The sequence below is a fragment of the Podarcis filfolensis genome, assembly GCF_964270895.1.
Source record: "Podarcis filfolensis genome assembly, chromosome: 14".
Taxonomy (NCBI): Eukaryota; Metazoa; Chordata; class Lepidosauria; order Squamata; family Lacertidae; genus Podarcis; species Podarcis filfolensis.
This window is the reverse complement of record NC_139616.1, coordinates 15476253-15491518: the sequence shown is the minus strand read 5'-3', so window position 1 is coordinate 15491518 and position 15266 is coordinate 15476253. Positions and strand designations below refer to the sequence as shown.

The window sequence follows — 15266 nt, the reverse complement described above, 5'->3', positions numbered from 1 at the left end:
ACAGTGGTACCTCGGGTTACATACGCTTCAGGTTACATACGCTTCAGGTTACAGACTCCACTAACCCAGAAATAGTACCTCAGGTTAAGAACTTTGCTTCAGGATGAGAACAGAAATCGTGCTACGGCAGCAGCAGGAGGCCCCATTAGATAAAGTGGTGCTTCAGGTTAAGAACAGTTTCAGGTTAAGTACAGACCTCTGGAATGAATTACGTACTTAACCTGAGGTACCACTGTAGTAGTCTAATAAATTAAAATGTCCTACATTGATCCATCTATAGCTGGTTAAAATTAGACCAAATGCTGATGCCTATTTGACTCAAGGTATGCGGGGATTCGGTCTCAGCCCTGCAGGTGTCCCTTGGCAGATGAGGAGATGTGAAAACGGTTCCCAGGAGGTAGGACGTTTGCAAGCCGCTAATATAACAAGGAAGCTGTAGTGTATAATCACAAGAAAAAAAGTTGGAAAGGCTTAGGTTTATTAAAACTCAAGCCACAGACAACTCGCAGTAAGAAAACCCACACAGAATTGTACATCCAAGGTGACTTTTTTTGAATCTCCGGTACAGAAGATAATCCATAATCCACCTGCACTTAACAGAGAAAGAGAATTGAAGGCAGCTATTTGTTTCTGCTGAGAGTCCTTTGCTTCTCAGCATGCTCCACGATTTTCTCGTCTACATAAAGTCCCTTCCGCTTCCTTACAGCATTCATGTACTTGCGGGCCTGGTTCTCGGAGTCTGCCTTCTCCCCAAAGTGCAGATATTCTTCCTCCGTGGTTGGTACCCAATATGGATCATCTGAAATTACCTAGGGGGAAAAAAAAGAGAGGAATTGTGCAAAGAGCTGAATTAATGGAAGGGGCGGCAGCAATGAACAGTGATTTTTGACTGTCGGCTAAAAGCAGACATATTTGAAATTAGGAAAGATGCACTCAGATTTTTAAAAGGTACCGCTAGTCACCTAAAAATGAATGAAAAATAATTTCTGCTCAGTATGTCACTGACAATTATTGAAGTACAGTTATTTGGCTGATATCTCTCTTCCTCTATTCCACCCCCACCCCCTTTTTTTGGGAAGTTTTCAGTTCCTTCTTTTCTTTTGTTGATTTTCTCCTTTTTTTCCTGTGGGCGTGTACTGATTCCCAGAGGAATCAACAAAGTAGCCTGTAAAAAGTGTAGCTATATAATATATATTTGCATTTGCATTTTCAGTTTCACAGGGAATCCTAGTTTATTTGCACAACAACCCAGAGAGGTAAGGTGAGACAAAGAGATACGTTTTATGAAGTTTCCCGGTCAATTTTGGGTTCAGCGCTGTGCATGTGCGCACGATCACGCACATATCAGTCGCGCATTTACAAGGAGGTGAGAATCATCCCATTTTTAAGCCTTACAATAGCCTTGTGCGGTGGGTTAGGCTAAGTTGGAGATCATTAATGGTGAAATAATTACTGTGGCCTACTGCAAGGGCTGCAGGCAAGGATGTGCTGCAGTATGGCAGTCATCTAACGATAACAAATAAAATCAGCAAGGGTACAGTCAGGATCATTAACACACCAACTATACTATACTATGAAGGTATCAGATGTTAACGGAATCTGTATAGCATAGAATCAGAACTGGATTCCTGAACGTCTAACTGTACTGGTAGAAGCCACGCAATGAAAGCTCCAAGAATGAGCAGATGGAGCTGAAGTGGATTTAATTTTTTTATGCTCAGAGAGCTTTTTTCTGTTGATCTTGGAACCACAGGAGGAAAAAATGGTCATCTCGCAGCCTTGCACTGTGTGTCATTTTTCACTTAAAATTCCTTTTACTAGCTTCCAATGTTTATTGCAGTGAAACCTGATTAGTCAAAAGTACTGTACGTCCACAACAAACTGCATTGTACCTCTCATTCGTTTACTTTGGAATCAAAAATGTCCTTGATAGATGTCTGCTGTTAAAAAGAGATGGCTGAGAAGACCATGAATTTAAAATAGCTAAAATACATTCATTTACTGCAGGATATTAAGAGGATCTTAAGTCAACATTGCAAGCCCAGGTCCCTCCAAATTAGGGTCTGGTTCCTAACACATTTGCTGCCACTGCCGGCCAAACCTCCTTGCTGGCTGAACTGGACCTGTAGATGCCATCCTTAACTGGGCTGAAGACTCATCATTTCCAGCTGAGCTGCATAAAATGCATTAGGTAAAGGTAAAGGGACCCCTGACCATTAGGTCCAGTCGTGACCGACTCTGGGGTTGCGGCGCTCATCTCGCTTTATTGGCCGAGGGAGCCAGCTTACAGCTTCCGGGTCATGTGGCCAGCATGACTAAGCCGCTTCTGGAGAACCAGAGCAGCGCACGGAAACGCCATTTACCTTCCTGCCGGAGAGGTACCTATTTATCTACTTGCACTTTGACGTACTTTCAAACTGCTAGGTTGGCAGGAGCAGGGACCAAGCAACGGGAGCTCACCCCGTCGCAGGGATTCGAACCGCCGACCTTCTGATCGGCAAGTCCTAGGCTCTGTGGTTTAACCCACAGCACCACCTGCATCCCTAAAATGCATTACTTCAATGAATTCTTTAGGAGACATACACAACTACAACTCCCATCCATATCAGCAAATGTTGCTCCCCAACATCTCAGAAGCTTCCCAGCCAGTTTAGGATAAGGTCTACAAAGCCAATCATGTCTATAGTAAATACTCCTAGTCACTGGTTCCTCTGGTACGTGGGAAGTAGTGAAGTCTAACACTGAGATATCAATATCCCAACAAGGAAGAGGAAAGGGAAGAGGGTGGCTGGGTGCGGGTCATGTGGTGGCACTCAAGACTCCTGATGATGTCAAGAGCGACAAGAGCCTGAATTTTAGAACTGGATTCAAGAGAAACAAGCTACTTCCTTGCACAAGCAACTTGGAAGGGGATAAAGCAACAGTTTTGTTTGTTTGGTAGGCGGCAGATCTGTTAACACATCCAGAGCTTAGAAGAATTACACAGTGATTTTGAACTCAAGTCTGTATTTTCCTCTCACAGGTGTCTGAAAACAGGGAGCAGATTTCAGACTTTAAAACTAAAAATGCTCTTAGAAAAGGGATGCAATTCTACTCTTCTTTCTATTCCCTTAAAGAATCTTCTCCTCAAAAGCTCTTGATTGTAAATTACATGGTTGGAGAAAAACACAGTTGAAGCAGAAAGGACAGGAGGCAGAAAACTAAGTGTACAGGTCACTTATTTTATTGCCGCTATCAACCCGCAAAGAGCCTCTGAAGATCCAAATAATATTTGATCCATGGTATCTATTTCAGCATTTCAAAAGATTTCACCTTCCAGAAAGAACACTTTAAAGAAAGGTTCTTTTCTACAAGCACAAAAACACCCCCCTACTGTTTTCCCTGTGTGCTGGTTACCTTGTTAGCAGGCTAAATAAAAGAAAAACTGCTCTGTTGGGTGAAACCAAAAGTCCATCTAATCTAGCATCCTCTCTTTCTTTCAATGGCCAGCCTGAAGCTTATGGGAAGCCCACAAAGCAGGGTATAAATGTCTGCCCCCACTGTTGCTCCCCATCCCAGAAACTGGGGCATTCAGTGGGATACCGGTTCTAAAAATGGATGATTCTCCATTTACTGTCTCTCTCTATGTTCCCAAACTGTGGACCAGGGGTCTGCAAGCTTCATTCCGGAGGTTGTGTCTGCATTAAATATCCATGTTGATTTTAAACTGTCGTTTTATTGCTTCTTTTATTTCTTGTATTTTATTCCATTGCACAATTTGAATTCTATGAAATGCAAATTATAACATAATAAAATATGATGCAAGGAGCAAGAGAAACACAATTAATAACCATACAGCATCTACTTAGAACTGCGCATTGCAACCGCTGCAACAGGCAAAACAATCATTAAGTGGTCCTCCAAGACCCTCAGCAATTTGTCAAATGGTCCATGGGGGGGAAAGTTTGGGAAGGAGTGCTTTGCACCAAATATATCTCTATTGTATTCCACCACATATGTCTCTCTTGTGTGCAGAAACATATGTCTCAAACATGGGCTACTTTATAGAGAATGAAGAGAATTATTTTAAAATTGTCCTTCCCTAGGGTCTTATTTCTACTCTTTTTTGTGGCAGGAGAGGAGCAACCAGGAGTAGGAGATGAAGACAGCTGCTGCCTTCATGCCCTGCTCACCAGTTTCCCAGAAACATCTGGCTGCTGCTGGACACATAATGCTGGACTTAATGGACTTTAAATGCAATCCAGCAGAGGATAGACCATCCTAACCCTAGCCCAAAACCTATTGAAACAGAACAGAATATTAGGAAGCGTGCACTGGATACGTACGCGGCAAACCTGGAAGTATTTTTCCGGGTTTCGCCGCGTGCGCATGCGCAGAAGCGCTCTACACGGCACACGCATGCGCAGAAGTGGCACCTGCAGTTGCGAATTCCTCGGGATCCGACCGGAGATCCGGAATGGATCCTGTTCACAACCGGAGGTACCAATGTATAGGCAGATAAAAAGCTGCTTGTATGGCTTGGCTTAGGAAAGAAGGGAGCAAATTTAAGTCTTGACCACCATTTAACCTCTCCCCTCCTTTATCTTGATTTCTTTTCCTGCATCTACAAGAAATTGTACGCCAAGGCAGATGGGAGTGAATAGAATTTTTACCTCCCAGTGACTGAAGACCAGCTGTGGACTGGCTAGGCCGCTTGTTCTCTTCCTGATTTCATCAGCGAAACCAAAGCTCTCTGCTACTGGCAACACTGCTTTGATAATAAACACGTCTGTCCCTTCTTTCATTTCTTCCTGCAACACCCGGCCGACTCTTTTGGCGAGGACAGCATAAACGCGACCTGAAAAAGGGAAAAGACCTACTGAGCTTGTTGCATCCTTTCCATCAATTCAGATGCACAATTACTGAACGGGGAGGACTAATTAACGCCTGGGGCAAGAGAGGGTCTCGACAAACAGTCATATAGAGTAACCAGCTACGATTAAATGATGGTGTGAAAAACTTCAGATCTCAGAATATTAAGAATATTAAGAACCCTTCACTCAAGGGTTGGAGTGAGTTTTACTGACCACACAACTGCTGCAAAATCTCAGCAGGAGCACTGGGGTTGTGCATGATCAGTAACAGGGATCCCACTCCAACAGGAAAGTATGGAGTTAATTATCATATGAGGTATTTAACTTTCTTTACCCCTAAAAATAGTGGGCAATGAGCAAACAGATAGAACATCTAAGTGCAAGCCTTAGTCAACAGGATGTTGATTTAAGCCCCAGGAAGAGGGGTTGCTTAAGTAACTTAATAAATGTAATACGAAGTCAATATACCAAGATGAAAAAAATAGAAAAGAACCTAAGAATATAAGAAGAGCCTCCTGGATCAGGCCAAAGGAGGTCCATCTAGTCCAGCAGCCTCTTTTGTGGGAAATCTGTAAACAGGAGCAGAGCACAAGAGAACTCTCCTCTCCTGTGGTTTATCTTTATTGAATCTTTCAAATTATTACGTAACTCCAATCATACATATAATTTTTTTTGTTACACTTTTTTTCTTGACTTCTCATCTCTCCTTCCCTGATTTTCTTTTATTTCCCCTTAACAGCTGCATTAAAACACATCTACATTTATTTTCTAGGCCCCACAAATCCATTCTCTACATTCCTCCGTTGCTCATATCTCAAATCCTGCACATGATTTCATACAGGAATGATAATTCAATAGGTCTCCGTTCGTCTATAAAAATATCGTCATTTTGTCCTCTTATTTTAGCAGTTTCTCCTGTGGTTTCCAGCAACTAGCATACAGAAGTATTGACTGTGGAGGCAATGCATAGACATCATGGCCAGTTGCCATTGACAGCATTATCCTCCGTGAATTTGTTCAGCTCTCTTTCAAAGCCATCCAAGTTCCATAGTTTAACTATATTGCAACTACATTATATTGTAAATCGCCCTCTGATCTCGGATGATGGGCAGTTCAGAAATTTAATCAACAACAGCCACCTGCTGAGTCAACCAGATAATTCCATCTATACCTGGAGCGTCACAGGAAATATAATTATTTTTCTTTGTCGGCCTTTGCCAACCTGGTGCCCTCCAAATGTTTGGGACCACAACTTCCATCAACCCCAGCCTGCATGCTGGATGGGGCTGATGGGAACTGCAGCCAAAAACATCTGGAGGGCACCAGGTTGGCAAAAGCTGGCATGGCCAAGGAAGTCATTTGCAGTCAGCTTTCTGACAATGCTTTCCCCCTACGGATGTAACATCTACCATGTGGTCTGTTTGTAACTTGCTCTACGTGGGGCTGCCCTTGAGACTGACCCAGAAACTCCAGCAGGTGCAGAATGCCGCGGTGAGACTCCTTACAGGGTCTTTGCTGCGGGATCACATTCACCCAGTGCTATACCAGCTGCACTGGCTCCCAGTGGAGTACAGGATCAGATTTAAGGTGCTGGTTTTAACCTTTAAAGCCCTATCTGGCCTAGGACCCTCGTACCTACGGGACCACCTCTCCTGGTATGTCCCACGGAGGACCTTATGGTCTTCAAACAAAAACATCTTGTAGGTCCCAGGCCACAGAGAGGTTAGGCTGGCCTCAACCAGAGCCAGGGCTTTTTTGGCTGTGGCTCCAATCTGGTGGAAAGCTCTGTCACAAGAGACTAGGGCCCTGCGGGACTTGACATCTTTCTGCAGGGCCTGCAAGACAGAGTTGTTCCACCAGGTCTTTGGCCAGGACACAGCCTGACCCCCTCCTTTGGCAATCCTCACAGAACTCTAGCCCAATGGTTGCCATTAATCTGATTTGAGCTGATTTTATAATGAAACGATTTTAGAATGTTGTATATTTTACTGTTGTTAACCACTCTGAGCCCAGCTTCGGCTGGGGAGGGCGGGATATAAATTAAAATTTATTAATATTTTTTTAATTATTATTATTCATGTTGCTGGTTTCATGCTTACCTAGGACCTCAGCCGTGGTCATAATCTCACAGGTGTACATGGCAGCCATAAGCCTCTGTGGCTTTGCTTGCATAGCATAACGGCATGCTTCCTTCATGGTTGCAATCAGTTGTCCAGAGAAAGGGCCATAACAGTCTGCAGGCAAAGTCTCTCCTTTGGGTTTACTGGATGATTTGAGGCTACACTGATCACCATCTCGCAGCTCAGTTTCAGAAGCCGATTCAGTGTCTCCAGTCCTCGACACAAGGGCAGTTTCCTCCCCTGCTGATGTCTCCTCTGTAGACTTCCTTTCATCCGAATCCTGCCGGTTAACTGACATTTGCTCGACAAATCTGGCCATGTCCCATTTCTCTACCGAAAAACAGACACCCATAAGTGGTTCTTCACACATTGGTCCTGAGAGCGTGGCCAACTGGAACCCACTGACAAGACTGTTGTCAAAATCCCGATACACGCTGGCTTCCTTGGGTGGCTTGCTTGCTTCCAGGCACTGCCACACAGACCTCTTGTAGACTTCACATCTGTTCAGTAAAATGTTAGGCCCACATTTTCGGGGGCCAAAGGACCAGATCCCATCAACGGCATTTCTCCATTTCCTTCCTGGTAGGTTTTCCTCTAGTCTTTTTTTGAACTCCTGTATCTGGTCAAAGGTCTTCGGATTCATCTCTTCTGTTTTCTTACCTTCATTCAGGTAAGAGGAGAATTGTTCTATGGTCCGAATTAAGCCGCTGTTCTTCTCCAGTAGTCGAGTCACCTCCTCAGGAAGAGGCGTTGCTCTGATGCTGAGTGTGGCATATTTGTTTGGCGTCGATATCGTTATCAGCCCATCTGAATCAACCTGCACACCTTCAGGGATTTTGTTCTGCTCTTCCTTACTCTGGTGTATGATGGCAACTTTCTGCTGCTTTCCTATTTCTTCGTTCACCATGTCAACTTTGGGGGGTCTTGTTATGGTTTCCCGGAATGGAATAATTGGTTTCGATACGCTAATTTCTATCTTGGCAAACCTACAGAAAGCCAAAAGGCTACAGTTAGGCCTCACAGCAAATGAAACTTAAGTCTTCAAGGGTTCCAGTGGCGGGTTAATGCCAGTAATCACATGATGCCAACTTCACATTATGATTAACCATTGCAGCCCGCTGCCCCCTAAGACATTAAGCAATTACTCAATAATGGGAGCCAAGGAGGGAGGCAGCATTCATTCTAGCATACTTAAAGCAACAGGCATTCTTCCCCTTCCACTGCAACCCGTTATGTCAGAGTACAGTTATGAGCCTGTTTTGGATCCTGGTATATTCCTGATGAGGATATTAGGAAGGACTATACTTCAGTGGCATGGGACGCGGGTGGCGCTGTGGGTTAAACCACAGAGCCTAGGACATGCCGATCAGAAGGTTGGCGGTTCGAATCCCCGCGACGGGGTGAGCTCCCGTTGCTCGGTCCCTGCTCCTGCCAACCTAGCAGTTCGAAAGCACGCCAAAGTGCAAGTAGATAAATAGGTACCACTCCGGCGGGAAGGCAAACGGCGTTTCTGTGTGCTGCTCTGGTTCGCCAGAAGTGGCTTAGTCATGCTGGCCACATGACCTGGAAGCTGTACGCCGGCTCCCTCGGCCAATAAAGCGAGATGAGCGCAGCAACCCCAGAGTCGGTCACGACTGGACCTAATGGTCAGGAGTCCCTTTACCTTACCTATACTTCAGTGGCAGGGCAGCTGTTTTGCATGCATAGGGTACCAGGTTCAAGCCCTGGCATCTCCAGATATGGCTGGGAGAGAACCTTGCTTGAAAGCCTAAAGAGGTGCTTGCCAGCCAGTGTAGACCAGGGTTTCTCAAACTTGGGTTCCCAGCTGTTTCTGGACTATAATTCCCATCATCCCAAGCTAGGATCAGTGGTCAGGGATGATGGGAACGGTAGTCCAAAAACAGCTGGAGATCCAAGTTTGGGAAACTCTGATGTAGACAATACTGAGCTAGATGGACCAATGGTCTGACTTAGTATACAGCAGATTCCTATCTTGAGGAACAGAACAGGCTCCAAATTCTCTCAACTGCCTCTTAAAGTTGTTGTTGTTGCAGCAGCAGCAGCAGCAGCAGGTCTCCCATCCTCTGAGCTGCAACCCAGTGAGCTAGTGTGGAGTGGAGTCCTGAAATATTATCTGAGAAGGGCAATGGGCCCCAGCACTTTCCTTGGACAGGAGATGTGTGAGGCACTTAGGTTCATATTCCAGAACACTGCAGATCTTGGAGACTCTGCTGCTTGAAACCCATCCTGCCTCCAAGGAATTAAGAGTGGTATCAGGATGGAATGAAAACTCAGTCCACAACTCAATGAGTTAGACTAGAGACCCACTCAAAGATCAGGCTCCTGATTTCTGTCACTTGAGCTGAACCCGTCAAGTCGTGCCTATTTATACGAAAAAGATGGCAACAAACATAGCTGTTGCAGAGCAATCTACGGTTGCACACAGTGTCAAAGTATTACAACTGTGTCCACCAGACATTCTAAGTGATAAAAATGGGCTTTTCTACAAAGAGGATTTCTAGATGGGCAATGGTTGCAAACAAATGATCTGGGAAAACATACAAAAGCAGTTTACAGCTAATATGCAGGGACAACCTAACTCCCAATTCCTTATGGATCTTATGATTTATGTGGAAATTGTTCAATTTATGTGGGTACTTTTTGATGTTTTGTTCATTGTTTATGACAACTTTTGTTATGTTTTGCAGTTATGTAATTTTATATATGTTGTCAGCTGTTCTTGAGCATGGCGTTAACTTTGGAAAGGCGGTATACAAATAAAATGATTGACTGATGGATAGAAATCTACACACGAGGAATGCCAGTATGAAAAATCTTCAATTGTGCACCCGCAACAGTGAGGAAGAATTGGGAAAGGATGCTTTGACCTTTCCATAAGTTAAACCACAATTACACGTTTAACTGTCTTGTAAATGCTGGATTTAATCACTGAGCCCTGAGCAATTCTTCCTTTTCCTCTTGCACCATCTCTCCCTGCCACCAACCTCTCTTTCAAGTCATCCAAACAGCGCTGAAGATGGACTTCTCCTGCTGTAATTAACACATGCTCCCCTGTCTCCTGGATTAAAACTTGTACACAAGGATCAGCTTGGTTTAAAAGCTTCATGCCTTTAACCAACTGCGGCATCTCACCTGGGAAGACAAAAGCACTTTTAAATGAAGTACCTCCGAAGCGCTTGGGTTTCAAAGTAACATACGAGCAAAGCTCAGAAAGAAACGGAGCACAGGCTGCTGTGAAATACTGAGTACAAAGAACAGGATAGAATAACGTTTTGTTTAGCTTTTAGATTTTACATATTATAACAGCACTAAAAATCTTAAGAGGGATTAAAAGGGGAAAAAAAGAGACTGTGGGTGGATCTGTATGTTCTAAGAGACACAGGGCTGCCACTCAAAACCACAGCCCCATATCAAATCCACTCTTCTCCTTCCAGAATGTGTTTCATGTCCTGATGAAATTACTGTTTCCTTGCCCTAACAGTGACATAAAGTGGGAGCAAGCAAATGCAGAGCTCAATAAAGCCACCATGCAATATAACTTATGTACCAGGGAAGGGGAATTTGTGGTCTTCCAGATGTCACTGGACTCCAACTCCCATCAGCACCAACCAGTATGGCCCACAGTGAGGGCTGATGGGAGTTGTAGTCCAACATGTTCCCCATTCCTGTTGTACACATTACAGACCAAGAACAAGACAGAACGAGGCTGTCATTGCCCCATGTTTCTTGTAACATGCTGACATCCATCCTAGTATGAGTATGAGTGGTTCTAGCTTAATATTTCCTTATTAAGTTTCCCAAACTTGGGTCTCCAGCTGATTTTGGACTACAATTCCCATCATCCCTGACTACTGGCCCTGGTTGATAGGGATAATGGCAGCTGTAGTCCAACAATAGCTGGAGACCCAAGTTAGGGAAACCCTGCCTTACTGCGAGGCAACCACCATACTATCATTTGCTCAAACTCATTTACGACCACTCCTTCCCACCCTTGTGGCTTTTCGAAAGAATACTTAATGATTCTGATTGGATACTCAAGGAACGGAGGGAAGACACTTACTTGGGTGTTTTGGCTCCACAGCAACTCGCACAATCGGTGTTGCTTCGAAGCTGAGGGGATTAAACGGTGGGCAAGCTGGCGATGATGAGAGCGTTGCCGACTTCAGTACGAATTCTTGCAACCCTCCTATCCCTACAAGGCATTGAAGCATGAAGTTAAGACACACACCCTGAAGTCAACAAAAATATTCAGCTACATGGCCTTCATATAAAAGTAACAGAAACCTGCCAACCATTATGATGGGCACAGCGGATACGGAGGAGGGTTTGCATATTGTTGAGAGCACAGGGGAGGAGAGGTGAGGAACTGCAAAGAATCACTGAGCATGGAGACACATTGTCTCCCGATGGCAACAGCCGTAGTTGCAAACTATTGCTGCATATACTCTCAGGGTATACTCTCTTGCAGAATACTGCTCCTTCTCCCAATACAACTAAACTTCCCAAAGTAACTTGCCCACCTGCCCATGTTTTAGATGTTTATGGGATTTGTAAAAAGAAAAAAAGAGAGCTATGTTTCATTATCCAGAAACAATTCTTACCTGCCATGGGCAATCAGGATAGTGGCTAGTCAGAAGCTTATACTGACCATATTTATCAGATTAGGATAGTGATCTCTTTACTCAAAAGGCATAACGTTTTTGTCCAGGACCACTCTTTTACAACCATGAAGTCTTCGCTTCATTCACATCATTGGTAATAACTAAGGTAGAATGAGTTAAACCCCTGATATCCTCAAATAACAAGCACATGTTTTAAGCCACAAACTTCCAGACTGTTGTTCCAGTTTTGATTTGCAGCTGAAGGGGATGAATTGCTGCCAAATCTCCAAAGGAAAAACAGATATATAACTTGTGTGGAGGCCAGTTTTAATCATGGTTTTGAGAAAATGTCTCTGAGCTTGCATCACGTTTGTTTTTACTTGTGGTTACCACTAGCGCTGCAAGGCCAAAATTTAAAAAAGACTTGGTGCTTTGTTGCGTTATTAAAAAGTTATTTTGGTGCTGACCATATTGAAGGCTTTGTTCTTAATTCTTGACAGCATTGAAAAAAAGAAGATAATGAATGTGCAGAATGAGCAGTATCCCAGCACTGTGCATTCTGTTTTCTGTCATCTTCCTTCTTAAAAATAACCTCTCCTTCCTTTTTTCTACTGTTTTTAACACTGGAGACACAGCCAATATGTCCCGGCCCCACGCGGAGCAAAGGGTGCAAGTTTCTTGCAAACTGCAACCCACTAATAAATGTCCAGGGCAGGGACAGCAGGATGGTAGATTGGCGCACACTGGTAGATTTCTAGCTGATTTGCAGTAAGTTTCAAAACTGCAAGTTAAGGGAAGGGACATTCTGTGCCGTGGCTGACCTTGAACTTTTCACTTCTCTCCGAGACTCGTTGCTTACTTCCTGTAAAATATGGTTGCTTGCCTTTGATCATGTCTCTGTACAGTTTTACAAATCTAGTTTTAAGGGTTTTAGTGTTGAATCTCTAATCCATAGTAGATGTAGATTTGCACTTGCGTATACGGTGGTAACCTCAGGTTACAGACGCTTCAGGTTACACACTCCGCTAACCTAGAAATAGTGCTTCAGGTTAAGAACTTTGCTTCAGGATGAGAACAGAAATTGTGCCCTGGTGGCGCGGCGGCAGCAGGAGACCCCATTAGCTAAAGTGGTGCTTAAGGTTAAGAACAGTTTCAGGTTAAGGACAGACCTCTGGAATGAATTAAGTACGTAACAAGAGGTACCACTGTATAGAGGCTCGTGGCGGTGGTGCAGCAGTAAGCAATTGGCTTTGTGACCCGAGTCACCAGTATGTATCTCACTCCACCTTTATCAGGCTGTATTGTGCATTTCTAGTTGGCTAGTGGTCCACTGGGTTCTGGGGAAACCTGAAGCCTCGCCCATCCCTGGCCCTAAAATCAGTTCATCCAACAATTGTTAGCTGTGTGGCTGCTACATAAAATTCTGCATTCCTCTCCTTCCTTGGACAGCTGATCATGCACAGGAAATTTTATGGTCTCATAGCGCCAAGGATACTGGAGCTCGATTTGAACACCCAGTGGCCAGGAACTTAGTAATCTACATTTAAGAGTTGCTACAGATTGTTCGAACGTGGAACTCAGAGTCCTCTGTACATACAGAAGGGATTATGATTATGCCACACTGGCAAGGCAAAAGGAGGAAGTGCCTTTATTCCTGCATTGCAGGCAGCTGGACCCTCTCGGGGTCCCTTTCCAAGTCTACAATTCTTTGATGCTATGGAGTGGCTCTGCCTGATATTAACAGCAGGATCCCAGTTGCAGGATCCAGTTCTCACTTTTAAAAAAGCAAACAAGGGAGACTTCTGCCGGACGTCTATTGGCAAGGAGTTCCACAGGGCAGAGCCTGTCACAGTAAAGATCTGGTTCCTGTTAAATGCCAACAAAATCTCAGGGGTGTGGGAGACCCTCAAAATTGCCCTGTCTGACCTCTGTGTTCTAGCTGGAGCATAAGGAATCAGGAGGTCCAATGTAGTTTTCTTGGCAAAGGAGTAACATGATTCCTGTAACCTACTCCGGTGAACAGACTGGCTTCTGTATTCTGTACCAGTTGGGGGAAAGGGGCTATGTGCATTACGGAGTTGGGGAGAAGAGCTGCTGGAGGCAGAGAGGGAGTGGAAAAATTTTCCCCAAGACCTTCATGTGAATTTGGAAGAATAATCTGATTTTCTGCAACTGCAGTTGGGGAGAAAAATCAGACAGTTAATGAATCTGAGATGAATCTCGTCTCGGAGAGCTCACCTATCCTTGCTACACTCTTCATCTGATTCAGAAATATGCTGGAAATAAAAGCAGTTTTCTAAATATTTCCTTGTACTACAGATTAATAATCATATTTAATTTGTTCAAATAGACACACGTTATTAGGAGCGTCATCTGACAGCAAAACATACAGAATCCGGAACAGGGTTTCTCAGGTAACATTAATTCACTTTAGCGGTTGTGCCAATCAAGTACAGATGGCACAGATAAATTAGGCATTTGAGTTCAGCCTGCCTGCTGTGGATACAAGAAGAGTTCCCCACTGTGGAATTTATGGGTTGTGGTTATTGCAAGAGGAATGTAGAATGAAAAAAAACAAGTATTATGCACATTTGAAATCCTAGCTGCGTCAACGAGAAAGACAGAGGCTAAGCATTGTCAGATCTTCCTCTGTCCCGTCATTCACCTATTTGTAATATGCTACGTGTCTGACAGTATCCTGGGATCGAGAGCCTACTTCTTTTAAATGCTGTTTTGCAGTGCTCTTTGATTGCTTTGAAGATTAATAGTCGGATGCGTGTGTGTGTAATCCCTATATATAGCTCATATATGTGCATCATTTATTTATAGCCCACTGTTTAGTCAAAAAGGTTCTTACAGCAGTATATGAAAACCAGTATTAAGATGATCCCTACTCACAATTTACAAAGACATGACACACAAGGAAAAAGGAATGGGAGTGATAGAGGAAGGAAGGCAAAGCAAGCTCAAGGACAAGTTATTAAGGTTATATACATATTATGTGTGTGTGTTCTCGAAGCTACGAACATGAGTTTGACCAAACTGCAGGAGGCAGTGGAAGACAGGAGTGCCTGGTGTGCTCTGGTCCATGGGGTCATGAAGAGTCGGACACGACTAAACAACTAAACAACAACAACAACAATACACACACACAAAATCTACACTGCCCACTAGTAATATAGTCAACTTTTCTGTTTAAGAGTGATAGACAAAGGATTCCAGCAGCTTTCAAGGGAGGGAATAATTCATTGGGCTTGCTCAACTTACACTGGGTTCCCAAATGTGGACAAACTGATTTTAATTCACACCTGTTCCCTTCCATGGTAGGTAAGACACTACATCCCACCTCTCGGGCAGCTGTCAATTTAACTGGTGCAAAAAATTAAGGCAGCCTTTAAGGCAGAAAATTTGCACATAAAGGTATTTAAAAATTGTTGTCTTGGAGACTTTGTAATAGAAAGGGTCTATACCAGCTTTTACCAACCTACTGTCCTCTAGCTGTTTTGAACTAAAGCTCATCAGCCCCAGCCAACATTAATACTTCTGAATTAGGAAAACAATCTGGTTTGCAGATTTAGAAATGAACAGGATCATGCTAAAATCTAAATAAATAAAAATAACATTTCATTGGCTATCACACTATGTTAGCTATACTCTAGGATTGGCATACG

At 43.8% G+C, this 15266-nt stretch overlaps 1 protein-coding gene across 2 annotated transcripts in view; it reads right to left on the bottom strand.

Annotated features, from left to right (window-relative positions):
- Positions 1-458: 458 nt before the first annotated feature.
- Positions 459-15266, bottom strand: part of EFL1 (elongation factor like GTPase 1) — a 66958-nt gene continuing 52150 nt past the window's right edge. For both annotated transcript variants that reach the window (XM_083586283.1, XM_083586284.1), the window contains exons 16-20: positions 11055-11186; positions 9979-10126; positions 6953-7959; positions 4653-4837; positions 459-809 (exon numbers count right to left, since the gene is read on the bottom strand). In XM_083586283.1, coding sequence (XP_083442409.1) covers positions 621-809; positions 4653-4837; positions 6953-7959; positions 9979-10126; positions 11055-11186 — 1661 coding nt within the window. In that variant the 3' untranslated portion in view covers positions 459-620. The remainder of the gene's footprint in view (positions 810-4652; positions 4838-6952; positions 7960-9978; positions 10127-11054; positions 11187-15266) is intronic.